The sequence below is a fragment of the Nesoenas mayeri genome, assembly GCF_963082525.1.
Source record: "Nesoenas mayeri genome assembly, chromosome: 1".
NCBI lineage: Eukaryota > Metazoa > Chordata > Aves > Columbiformes > Columbidae > Nesoenas > Nesoenas mayeri.
The window spans coordinates 150,437,008-150,450,348 of NC_137541.1; the positions used below are offsets into that span (position 1 = coordinate 150,437,008).

General features: G+C 40.1%; 1 protein-coding gene across 1 annotated transcript in view; it reads left to right on the forward strand.

Moving 5' to 3' along the window:
* RASA3 (RAS p21 protein activator 3) overlaps positions 1-13,341 on the forward strand; it is a 131,382-nt gene that overhangs the window by 73,277 nt on the left and 44,764 nt on the right. Inside the window, exon 5 of the mRNA XM_080341798.1 lies at positions 813-889. Coding sequence (XP_080197924.1) covers positions 813-889 — 77 coding nt within the window. The remainder of the gene's footprint in view (positions 1-812; positions 890-13,341) is intronic.

Below are 13,341 nucleotides of genomic sequence, written 5' to 3' on the forward strand. Positions count from 1 at the left end.
AAGGGTGGAGGGGAGGTGGTTATTAAGATTAATGCCTCAATTTTGGCCATGATAATTCACACAAGATGATCAAGTAGTGCTGGCATGTCAGAATAAATCAATAACAACATGTATTTTGCATTTACCATATATACGCAGTTAGAATGGTGCTCAGTTTTTGCCAGTGGGAGTGAATCCTCATGTTTAGAAATGCAGTAGAGTTAATATAGGGAATGCAGTTTGTATTTGTGACTGACTTTATTTTCTTAGCATATTTGAGCATAACATTTTGACCCAAGTCATAATGAAGTTAATGTGATGGTAAGGAGTGGAAGATTGTAATAGTAGATGCTATGAATGCTAGCAATATGGTTGAACTTTTTTTTAGTTGCCCAGTGTAGTTTTACTGATACTTGTCTCACAACTTATATTGTTTAATAATTTTTATTTTTCTAATGTTTAAAATATGTAGGTGTTCATTTATAACACTGCTATGATATCTTTTCAATGATTGTGTTGCAGATCTTTGCTTAATATTTGAAGTACTAAATATAGATAAAGCTCCAACAATATGGTATGTCAGCTCACAGACACTCCATATCCCTCATTTAGTAAAACATACAGAGATAAGATAATGGTGAGAATTATGCACTGAAATTTAGTGAAATGGCTACTAATCTGAATTCTCTAGCAGATGAAATACCTTAGCTATACATCTATTACTGAAGCTCCTCCTGGAATTACTTGCATTAAGTGACTTGCTTTAAGTTGGAATGGTGTGCTTGGCTATGCATAAAACTAATTTTTCATATGGTGTTTTTGGTGTGTTTCAGGGGAAGGTCCATCTCGAGCTGAGACTGAGTGAAGTCATAACAGACACTGGTGTCGTCTGCCATAAGCTTGCAACACGGTAGGATTTGAAATGTAACTGTGGAGTTACGAGAAACACACTAATTACAGATAATGTGCAATGCTTCATTTAAAAATAGTTGAAGGAATCAAAACGTTGATTGGATATTGAATGCTCTTAATCAGTGATATCCTTATGAATTTCAAGGATGTGAGGGTTTTTTTTCATTTTATCTTTTCCTTCTCTCCAAATAATTTATATAATTTTCTTCCTAATATTCTTATATGTTAATAATAAATCACTCATCCAATTTAGTCATGGCATAAATACTAAAAAGACATCAAAGGATAATAGGAGTGTCCTTCTGATTTGCATTAAGGACCATACTATCTAAGCAAATTTGTAGAATAACTTGCCTGATGACGGTGTTACAGAGCTGACTTAGCAAACAAAAATCTGCCATCAGTTATTAAAGCAGCCTCAGAATCAGCTTTCCAATCTCACTCAGACAAATGGAAACCTAGAAGCTACAGGACTTTGATGGGAGGCAAGATTTTGCCTTCCTCTGGGGAGGAGTTTGGAAGGCTATTGCTCTCTGACCACACCAAAGCCTTTCAGGTGGCCACTTCAGGAGCACCGGCAGAGCTGGGTGGCTTCTTTTAGGAGTCCACTTTGTGTTCTTTGTCTGGCAGAAGAGCTGTTGAAATCAGAGTGTTGGCATCATACATTTCTTAGCTATTTGGTGATTGTGTCAATAGAAAAAATGCTCTGTTAGGAAGGTTCTCACCAACCCTCTTTTCAGACTGTGTGAAATTTGAGTGTGACCAAGTGATGACAATCACATGCATTCTGAGAAACTGGGGTTTAAACCTGCATCTTCCAAGTCCTAGGCTGGCATGAGAGGGGGAAATGGAAAGTGGGAAAAGGCAGTTTCTTGTCTTTGTACCCCACTGTATCTCTGCTGTGGGAAAGAGTAAATGTGTGTGGGACATACAGGGCAGTGGGCTTACCAGTAAGCTTGGACTGTCCTCAGAGTAGGCCTGGAGGAAACTGTGCTTGGAGAGGGAAAAGGAGCACGGTTGTCTTGAGTACCTGATTTTCTTTTTTTTTTTTTTTAATTTGGTCTTTCTGGAAGTGTGTGATGCTTCTCCTTAGTGCTGTGATATGGCCACAAAGGCCTCTGCCTGTATCCTTCTAACCCTAATTGTGGGTCAAGACCCTGTGATGTCTGGGACTCTGCAAATATAGGTTAACTAGAACACCTTTCCACCTTCACCATGATCTGTTTTGAATAGTTAGGTGGTATACTGAAGGACCTTCGGAAGTGTTTACCTTTCTTTGTTTTGTTCTGAGAGAGTATGCCATGCCACAGCCAGCTTTCTATTAAAGGTCTTGTCTTCAGTTAAATATGTCCTGGTAACATTATAGTACCAATGGATTTTTCAGGAAAATTCCTGAAATACTAGAAATAGGTGTCTGAAAAGGTCCCTCTTAACGTGTAGTACAGGCAGCTTCTTGCTTCATGAAAAGCAATAAGGCAATGACAACTTTAACAATATGGCAGCATGCAGCACTTTTTTTTACCTTTCTGTTCATTTGACCAGACAGGTGTTAAATCTATATTCTTTTTTCATCTGTATGACCTTGATTTGAAGACTATTTCATTCACTTTCTACAACGCAGAGAAAATACTTAAATTGGCTTGTGAAACATTCTGTAACTGTCATTTGCAAGGCATTGTTTGATAAATGCCGTGTACTAGCTGAAATGTGTAGAAGAATCCTGAGGTTTTACCCACTGAATCATGAAGTTCAGAGTTTATCTTGATTTAAGTCCATCCCTCGGTTCTTAGAAGCAAAACTGAAAAATCAGAGCCCAAGCAAGCTTTTGTCTGCTGAAGCCACCTTTACCTTGTCATCTTCTGTTGCTGATCTGGATACTCTGTTGGGTTCTGGCTAGTTTTCACAGGTATTGTTATTTGAGTGGTAAGGGAGAGTAATGCTTAGCAGCTTATATAAGAGAACTTGAAAATAATTGTTATTTCTAGAGTAAGTATTTCTATTGGTGCAGGTTTTCATGGCAGCATGTCTTATGAATAAGAAATAAAAGGGAATGATGAAGAAAAAGAAAGGGGAATGATTATATTGGGCCGGGGGAAGCAGTTCAGAATGTAGTCCAGCATTTTCTTCATGCTGCACGGTTTACTTTAGGAAGTTACACAGCAAACTGCAGCTGTTAATATTTTTCCACATGATCTGAAATCCTTTTCAGGTTTGTTCATAACTAGTTTGACTGTAATGCTTAGGTATGTGAGAAGAGAGTACAGTAATTAAGCAATGCTCAACTAAATTTCTGTGTAGGTGGAATTTGCTAGTGGGAAGAACAACAGAGGTCAGGGAGGCAGAACTGTTGTTATAGGTCATTAATGAGTGAAAAGCAGAGACTGGGTGTATTAGGGGAGTGCAGCTTCCGACTGAGTTTTGTGAAGATAAGTGATTTTCTTGTGGATGGCTCATGAACTTGTTGCAGCGAGAATGATGAACACTACCCTGCAAATGGCCTCATGGATCTAACCGGTTAAACAATTCAGATCTGCAAGGAGAACTAAAGCTGCTTCCAGTGGGCAACTGTTTACAAATACCTTGGAGGTGCATGCTTTTTTTAAGCCCCAGAATAGTGCCTTTTTTTTTTTCTTTTCCAAAGACAGTTTCAGGCTGAATGAAGACTAGGGCTAATTAGGAAACTTTTTTACCTATCCAGAAAATAAAGATCAGTTTTCTTACCAGCTTACCCATAGGTGTTCACCAGTGTGCCCTCTGAGCCTTTGCCCATTCTGCATTCCAAAAAGCCTCAAAAGCCTTGCTGGGCCAGCCTGCAGTCCCATGGAGCACACCGTGAAGACTTAACTGGATGGGTGTATAGGAAAGTTCATCTGAATGGGAGGGCAAATTAAAATTGAGTGCTAAGCTCTTGAACATTAAGTAAGGAATTATTTTAAAATGCAAAAGGCACGTTAGCTTTCTTAGCCTCTGCAGAAGCAACAACAAATCGGTTTTAAAAACTGTTACCTAATAGGTTCTCCTTAGGTAGCATTCAGTACTTTCATTTAGCCCTAAACCACTAAGCTATTGTGCTTCATCAGAGCCCTTCAGAGGCCTTAGTCTCTGCCAGCTGTTACAGCACAATCTCCCAGACTGAATCTCTGCAAAAGAGATTATAAGGAGAAGCATTAGTGGGTTTAAAAGTTACAGTGACACTACAGATGCAGGCACCACACTCGGACTTCTGGTGTCTCCTGGCAGCTCCTGCTGTCATCCTCTGTGAGAACCACAACTCTGTTTTTCTGTTCCTCCTGGGAATACATTGCTACTTGTGGGCTTCCTCTGTGGAGCTGCTGCAAACCCTGATGGTCCTGGGGACTGGCTTGGGCACTGGGTTGTCAGCAGAGTCTCTGTAAGTCTCTTGCGTTCCTGTTACATGACTTGGGATGCAGGCTCTTGGTATGTCATATGTTCACTTTCTACAGAGAGAGCAAGCCTACAGCCTGCTGGGCACAGACTTTTGCCCAAGTGCTTGTCAGATGAAAGACAAGTTGTATGGACTTGGCAACCTGGTACCTTCATGTAACTGCGTTTGTACTAACTACTGTTGTGCCATGTAGTGCATCTTGAGTGCTAGGAAACAGCAAGTCTTATTCAGTAGATTCTGGCTTCTCCTCTCTCTGTCTTTCCCTCACAAAAGATCTCACATTGTCTTCTTCCACGTTCTTTACAGCCACAGCCTTCCTGATCCTCTACACAGCTGCTTCTTGTGGCCACCAACATCTGGCCTCACCTTCCACTGGTTGTAGAATGAAGGTCATCTCTTGTTACGTGGTTTGTTACCTGGCAGAAATCTGTCTGTAATTTTATGAATATTTTAAGTTACTAAGGCTGTGGAAATAAGTGGTCAAGACTTTCCTATGCTTCCTGCAGCATGTGTCCATACCCACTCCTTTGTGCTGACACACAGCTCCTGGCAGCTGTTTGAGCAATGGTGTATTTTAATTTTTTCTTCCCCTCATGTTTTTTAAGCTGAATCAGGCCTTAATACTGTGCATGCTAGAAACTGCACTATTCTTTTTCTCTAATGTACAGGAAGAAAAATAAGCAGCAGGGACCAGGGAAGGATGCTCCTTCTGCTGCCATGCCAGATTGAAGTGTTTGAACTAAGCCATGAACGGAGTGTGTGTACCCATATTCCATGAATACCTCTGAAAAACAATGGCACATACTTCCCTCTAACTTTTTTTTCCTGAGACACCACTTTGTATACAGATATCCTTCCTGCTTTACAACAAAAGTACTCAGAAAGGAGCCCTAGACCTTTTGTAAACCTTTCCCCACCACTGCTGAAGCAGATTCTGCACAGCACATCAGTGTTTAGCACAGAAAGGTGGTTTCCCAGAGGATTTAAGGTCTTTGGGCTGGTCCAGACAACTTTCAGCTTGCAAAGCAACTCAGGCCAGGATCAACAAATATCTGTATTCATTTTTTGTTTTATTTTTTTATTTTTTTAACAAAGAGGAGAGTTCCTGCAGATAGCTTTTTAGAAATCTGTAGGTTTCACTCTGGTTAAGCTACCAGAGGCAACATTTAGCAGCAGTGTTCTGTATTTAGCAAGATGACATCTGACTTCCAGCATGCCTGAAGGAACAGGCTGCTGAACTCCTGTTGAAAGTCAGCATGAGCTGGGAGCCTGGCTCCCTGATCTTCCTTTGAGAATTCCAGCATGTGTATGTAATTACTTGCATTTAAATGTCTGTATTTATTCAGTGTCCCCAGCTGTTTCTTCAAGTGTTGTCTTATGTCTTGTCTCTTAGGTTTAAAAAAGCTTGGAAACATCTGCTTTGGAGAGCACCTCCCCCTCCTTTTGTTCTCCCATGCCAGTAAATCTATATAGCTAAATAAAAACGTATGTGGTTTAGTAGCCACTGCTGTCTTTCATATGCTGTAACACAGTTTTCCAGCAAGCAGTTCATGAGTCTACAAAATTCATTAGCAATTCTGAAATTTTATTTGTTAAATGAAGCATTTGTAGCCCTGGTGTGGAAGATGTGGCTGCTCTGCATTAATTTATTATTTGAATGCTGTGCAACCCCCTAGAGAGCTCTGCAAGATGTATTCTGACCATGTGGAACCAAGTTAAATGGGCTGTTTGCAAGGGCAAGCAGGAAAGGAAACAATAAGTAGATATGACATCCCTAAGATAAACACTTCAGGGGCCATTAAGAGAACAGTGACTGAGCTGTGGGTATTTAAGAGCTTTTAAAAGCCCTTCTGAAGAGGAAGATGAAGGTAAGGAGGAGGGTGTCATTTGTCAAGTTTGGTTAAGCAGAAGTTCTCTGCCCAGGGGTGGGAGCACTGGGGCTGGGTGACTGTTCCCCAGCCTTCTCTGCCATGTGAATCGAGCACAGCGCACACAGTGGGCAGCAGCTGGCCTGCCTCGCTGACCACTCACATTATAGATTTGAATTTCCTCACCCGTGAGCTTTGCTGGAAAGTGGTGTGGGCAGCACATTGCTTGCAGGTTGGCCACCATTGCCCTAAATCAGTGTGACTTTATGTAACTCTTGAAAATTGCCTTATGCAATGTGATGTTTCTGAGGTTAAGATAAACGATGCTCTCTTCCGACAATTTTAGAGGGTCAGCCTCTGTTTTGCTGGTCACAGCTCCTGAAGGGCAAAGCCACATATATCAAATCCAGTCAGAAGGGCTGAGATAACAACCATTCCTGCTTGTGGATCCGGTCTATATCCTAATCTAAGCGTAAGAGGAAAACATGATAATGATCTCCTCTTGTCTGGTGAAGGTTTGCTCTTGTCACCTGTGATTCCATTTGGAGACATCTTGAAAAACTACAGGAGTACAGCTAGTCTATGAACCATGTAATATATTTAAATGTTTTTTATAAAATTAAAACATGCAGACATCACCCTTGAGTCATCTAAGAATTTTGCTTTACTAAGTAGCTTGTTTCCTGCTTTTCGTGTTTACATTGGAGCTCATTTACTTTCCTATAGATAACTATCTTCATCAGATCCCAGGAAAAGGTAAAGAAACTGTCTAAAGAGTTGGATTAAAGAGAGAACTTGGAGATGTGTGGCTGTATTGTATCTATGCCACTGAAGACCATATTTTGTCTGCTTTCTTTCCTGACACTGATGCTGATAAGAGTGGAAAGCAGGAGTGCAGGAAGGATAGCCAGCAAAGTTTTTGGATAATGGTTTTCTGTGCTGTTTTGTGATGTATTTTTTTTCTGAATGCTGTTTTAATGAAGAACACTTTGGGACCCATTATCTTGGTGCAAGTTCTTTAATCTGTCATAGCATTCCAGTTTTCTTTAACAGATGGTGGTGGTGGCAGGTGGACTCTTGTTACTTGTCAGTGGTGTAGAGAAGGATTTGTTCCTCCCTTCAGTGTGATGTGCCATACTGTCTCTTTCGAATTAGAGGTTGTGTTCTGCAAAAAAGTCAACAGTAACCAGGAGATGTTTCCTCATGGAGTCAGTGAGCTGATGACACTGTTTTGTTTACTGTGTGAGGCAGCAGCGCTCAGTCTTGGGCTCTTGATGGTACATGGGCCTGGCGCAAGACTTACTGCCTCTGTTGAGTCTGGAAGTGGCCAAAGGCCAGGGCTGACAGCGGGTGCTCTTCCAGCTGTGCTACAGCTCTCAGCGCTCTCTGCCTCTGTTCCAAATGGGTCCCTGAGCCACCCTGCCTCTTGGGTTTGCTGCTTCCAGGTTTAGAGAATATATATTTTGTGTTGATTTAGAGAAGTTTCTATGCTGTTGTAGAGACATGCAGCGTACAGCCAGCTTTGAACTTGTTTCGGGATCAAAAGAAGCTTATTTTCCTGCCTGAAATACAAGCTGAATCAGGGAGAAAAAAATGGTGTTGCAGACTAGTTTAATGTATGCATCAATCAAGTCACCTTGTAGTATTTTGAAAAATTTCAACTTCTGTTTGCTGCTGGTAGGGAATTCTAATGAGAGTATAAAGTGGTTTCAAGGCTTCATTTTCAATAAACTGATGCATCCATTAAAATGTGTCACAATCTCCTTTCTCTAGAGAGCATACTCTGCATCAAGCTGCGCCTTTTCCTGCAAGATTGCATCTTGGTTGTGCTTTTATACTTGTATGTGTTTCATAACAAACTGGTTGGGCAAAATTGCTCAGAGATTAAATCACATAGTATCTGATATTTTTATCATGTAGTGCTGCAATACTGCAGATGTTGGGGAGTAGGGAGGGGAAGAAAGAAGAAATGAGTATGTATCTTTGTCCAAAGCTTTAGCATAGTACAGGTGTTTTTTTTCCTTCCTTCTTGCCAACTCTGGCAGCACTGAGGTTACACTTTCTGCCATCTAAGTAGTTCTCCCCACTTCGCTTCTTCATCCTGTCCTCCCCAAAACTTCTCTTAACTGTTTTTTAGCCTAAGTCAAATTTAAATTGCTCACTCTCCATCGAACCTATCCATATACCATCTCTTCCTGCTGCCAGATTTCTCATTAAATGAAGTATCAGTTTGACCCTTCTTTGATTTTGTCTGCAGTGTTTCTTCAGTGCTTCTCCTCTGTTTATGAAATTCTTTGTTTATTCCAATCACAAGCAAGTATCTTCATATCTGTAATCCTAATCAAGAGCAACTTCTTTGATTAGACCCTTTGGCATTAGTCCATCTGCAGCAGAACATGTTTTGAAGTGCTAGCCATTTTGAGCTTGAATCATCATTACATGACTCTAGAACATGTATAAAACAACTTGTAATACAAGACTGGAATGTAACTCTTCTAAGTCAGTCTATTTTAACAGTAAGTGCCACTGTTTAAATAACATGAGGGTACTTGCCATTTTACACAGAGTAAACATAGTCTGGGATTGGAAATGGAAGCAAATTATTCAAGCATAAATCCTTTTGATAAATTACTTTTAGCTTCTGAATGTGCTTGAGGTCACAGTGTTAGGGTGGCTTGAGGGCATTAGAGAGCATTCCTGAACTATCTGTATATGTGAGAGGTGCATGGATTTTGAGAACTGTGAATCGTTACTACCTTGGATATGCCCATGGTACCCTAAGCACCTGCAGTTTTTACTTCACTTTAATGGTGGTTAGCTGAAGCAGTTGAATTATGGTTGAGGTAGGGCCCTGGGAAATACTAGTTGTTGTCTTGCAACATGACCTGTATCAAAAGGCTCTTTGAAGTATATAGTATTTAGCATAATACAAAGGTAAATTTATATGCTGTTTCATTCTGAATGACTGTTGGAATTCCCACAGCTTCCGTGGCATGCACCATCGAGAAACAATGCTGGTGAAGCTTCTAAAGGGGCAATGTGGTGCAACACAATTTACAAATCACACTTTCCTCTGCAAGTTTTTATCGGTTGCTCCAACAGCAACAGTTGCCAAGGTGATATTTAGGTAGCAGAACAAGGAATTGGGGACATAAAGGTATGAGAGGAATAGGGGAAGCTGGAGGGTAAAGAGGAGATCCCAGGGCCATAGGTGTTGAAGTTGGGGGTTTTTGCAAGTATAAGAGCAAAGACATGGTACACAATGCATAAGAAATCCCCTTCATTAACTTTATTGTTCACAGAACTATTTGTTGAGAGGAAGTTGTTGCAAGAAGTCTGACACTGTATGTGACAATAATGAGAGAGTATCACTTTCCCTACTCCATCCAGATGAGCTAGAAATCATGTTCATGTTTGTGGGTAGTTTATTTTACTGGGAGCACAACTGGTGATGCACTGTGACCAAGTCCTTTCCAGAGTCCACAGTGCTAAAATCACCAAGTGTCCACTGTACTCCCTCCTCCACATGCTCCTTGGTGTAAACCTTTGCCTTGGATGCCATTTTCTGGCATTTTCAGTAAGAGCTGATTGTAAAGTATTTAATCTGTATTGCTAATTACATATTTGTAACATACAAAGAACTTGTGAGTGGGAAGGATTGTCCTTTAATATTTTTAATTCAATAGCACTTTGAGATGAGCTATTTTTACTGTCCCACTCTTTTCCTTCCCACTGTACAAGGTAGTTTGCTACTTCCTCCTTTAATAATTTTGTTCTCTTAAATACAAAGAGAAGAGGGAAATATTTTGAAAGCAAGTGCGAGACACCCTTCTAACAAGCACAGAAATTGGCAAGGAGGCTGTGCTTTTGGAGGCAGTAGCATGTGCAATCAATTTTAACTCATATTGCGGTTGACTTACTTCCAAGCTGATGGTTTTGTAATAATTTCATACAAGATTCAAACAGAGGCAAGAATTCAGCTAGACTATACAGCTGCAGAGGTACTGGCTGCATATGGTGTTACCCTCTCAGTTGTTTGACAATCACAGCTGCGTTGTCCAGTTTCTTGCCCTGCTGGCCTAAATATCACGTTGGTAAGAGGTGGCACAGTGTGGTGGCCAACTCTCACTGTTTCGGTAGAGTCAAAGGCTACAGAGAATCACCGAACCTCCATGTGCAGCCCTTTCCCTGCTGGGGACATCCAGTGGTCTTATCTTCTATACACACCCATTGGATTTAACAAAATTCATACTACTGGGAGTATCTCTTGTGATCTCTACCACTTTCTCAAATCTTGTGGAAATCACCAACTGATCCAAAAATTACATCAGTGAGAGATTGATGGCCAAATGTAGACAGAAAACATTTTCGCATAAGCCTGTATCTTTAGGAGACCAAGCTAAAAAGGATGCTGTTGAATGGCAGAAGCATTCACAGAAGAGCCACAGGAAGAATTGAAGACCTGGCAAATGTGTCTCACAGTGAACAAATGTTTGATTTATACAAGAAAAACTTGAAAGTGGTGAAACCACAGTTTGCACAGTATTCAGGGGAGAGTTCTTCTGATTGTATGGTTATTCATTCTCACCACAGTGATACTCAGTGGTTGGAAGCTAAAGACTAGTCTAATGGAAAACACTTGGATGTGATGTGTTGGTTGTTAGTTTTATTTTTTTTTGAGTCATGATCATTAATCAGTGAATGTTTTTCTGTATAACATCATAAAGGTATTTTAATCATTGTGAGTCCTTTGCGTTAAGCCTTAATTTCTTTTGAGAAGGTGTTCTGGAGTTGCAGTAGAAATCAAGAACTCATTGCACAACTTGACTAGGTGAGAGTTTTCATCACTGTCTTGAAAGAGGCCAGATGATGTGATCCCAATGATGCCTTTTGGTCCCAAAATACAAGGAGAAACTTAGTGCAAGTATGAACTCTTTGTGTAATAACTGGAATTATAAAGCTGATGTGGGCTGCTAATTACAGCTGGTTATACCAGAATGCCTACCTGACCATGCCCTAATTTGCTTCTTGTTCTCCCCTGAGAAGATCTAAAGTGACAAGACACTAAAAACTTTATTTAAAGAGCTCTTTCTTTGCATTTTTATTTTATCACCAAGGATCTCAGTGCTGTACAAACAACAATATAACCACCACTTGGTGAAGCACAGCCTTCTTGGGGGTGGGATATCATAACTTTTAACTGAACCTAAGATACGACTGACCTTTCAGGGTAGAAAGTAAAGTGGAATCTGGTGCCAGCAGAAACTGGTCACAGGACGTGTAATGTTTTGCTGCTGGTAGGGTACCAGGTTTACTGTTCTGATGTGCTCTGTGCAGGAAATCTCACCTGGTGCTTTATCCCATCTAACTGGCTGAGATATTTTGTCTTCCACTAAAAGTCTGTGCCTTCCTGTCCAGGTACCTTCTGGGTACTGCTCTGTGATTACTCAGTAGTAGGCTATCCCTCAGAAAAGTCTAAATTTTTTTTTCTTTTTTTTCTTTTCTGAAACACTACCTGTAAGTCAGTATGTCTGTATGTTTTCAGAGGAGAAAGCATCAGGCAGGATCATTGCAGGTGAGTGTTTTCCCAATGGCTCAAAAAGTGTGGAGAGTCTTACGAGTCTGGTACTTTACAGTTGTGATATTGCAGTGGATGATACTTTACTAAGAAGGTTTCACTGCTAATGGCAGGTTTTGTCTGCAGGACCCACTTCTTTTGGTCTTTCCACAGAATGGTGCCAAAACATCCTTCCTGCAATTTCTGGATTATGTTCACAGCGTGATCCTTTAGGTACAGAACGCTGTAGCACATCTCCAGGAGAGACAGTCCCTTTGCTAAAACTTGTAAGGAGCCCTCCAGCAGGAGCTGAGGGCACCAACAGCCATAACAGTATATCCACTACTGATAAGAAAGAACAGCAATTGGTCAATGAAAGCATTAACACTAGCTCTGAAAAGCTGCACGTGTACTGCCTTACATGTGAGATGTTTCAGTACCCACCTCAGTGATTTTAACATAAACAAGTGTCAGAGTGAAGTAAGTGGCCTTGTAGGACCAGAGGAACAATGCGAAGTGGGCAAGTCACGGTCCTGTGGCAGCTGTTTTTTACATGAGTGGTTTATTAATCTTTCTTGATCTCTCCTCTCACAAAGTCAGAGACATTGAGGAGTATTTTTCAGTCAATTTTGTGGGAAACTGTATTACAAAAACATGGTTTTTGATGCCTATGGTGTTTGTACTACTTGGAATGAATAGCTCTATGTGCCTTAGTGTAAAAAATGCAGGTAAATGAAACTTAAGAAGCCTGATACGTATGTTGCTATTTTGATAACTAAAGAAGACTCCACAGTTCTGCTTCCTGTCTTTCACAAACTTGGTCTATCTGAATGCTGATGTGAACATTCCTGTACTTTGTTTTTTAATAAAACCTAACTTTTGAGAACATAATGCCTTGATTTTACTGTTAAATACCTGATGCTGTGTAATTTTTTTTTACCTTCCCTGCTTGATTAGTGCATTATCTGTAATCATGATGAGATATGTTAACATCTTTTTAGTTATGTAAATCTTGACAGCATCAAGTTATTTTTTCTTTAATTCTAGCTGGAGAGCATTTACATGTTAACTGTGACACAATTTGTGTAACCTTAGCCCAGTTCTCTTATCAAAATGAACTCAATGCCTCAGCATCATTTTGGGACTCAGTTGGCATCTGAACTGCCATAATTTTTCAGTAGTGTTGATGAATCAGCTTAATTTGAATTCCTTAATGAAAGTATTGCATGTGTAGGAAAGATCACTGGCCTTTAATAATAAATATTGTTAATCAAGATCCCAAATTGTCTGATTATTCACATAAATCTAATCAGAAATTTTTCTGAGTCGTTTCAAGTTGTGTTTTTAAAGCATTAAAAGTTCTACCTACCTCAGATGTGCCAAGGCATGCCCAATACAGAAGGTTGTAGCCTCCATGTAGTGTTTGAAGGCACCTTTGATTGTTTTATAGGTCCACAAATAATTACTTATTTTATTTTTCAACTGTGAGCTATTTTTTTTCCATTTAGAAAGGTGTATTTGCCACTAGAATACATCTAATTAAATATGAAATGTCAGAATCTATGTGAAAGAGTCTTCAAGGACTCATTTATTAGATAAATAATTATATTTGAACTGGG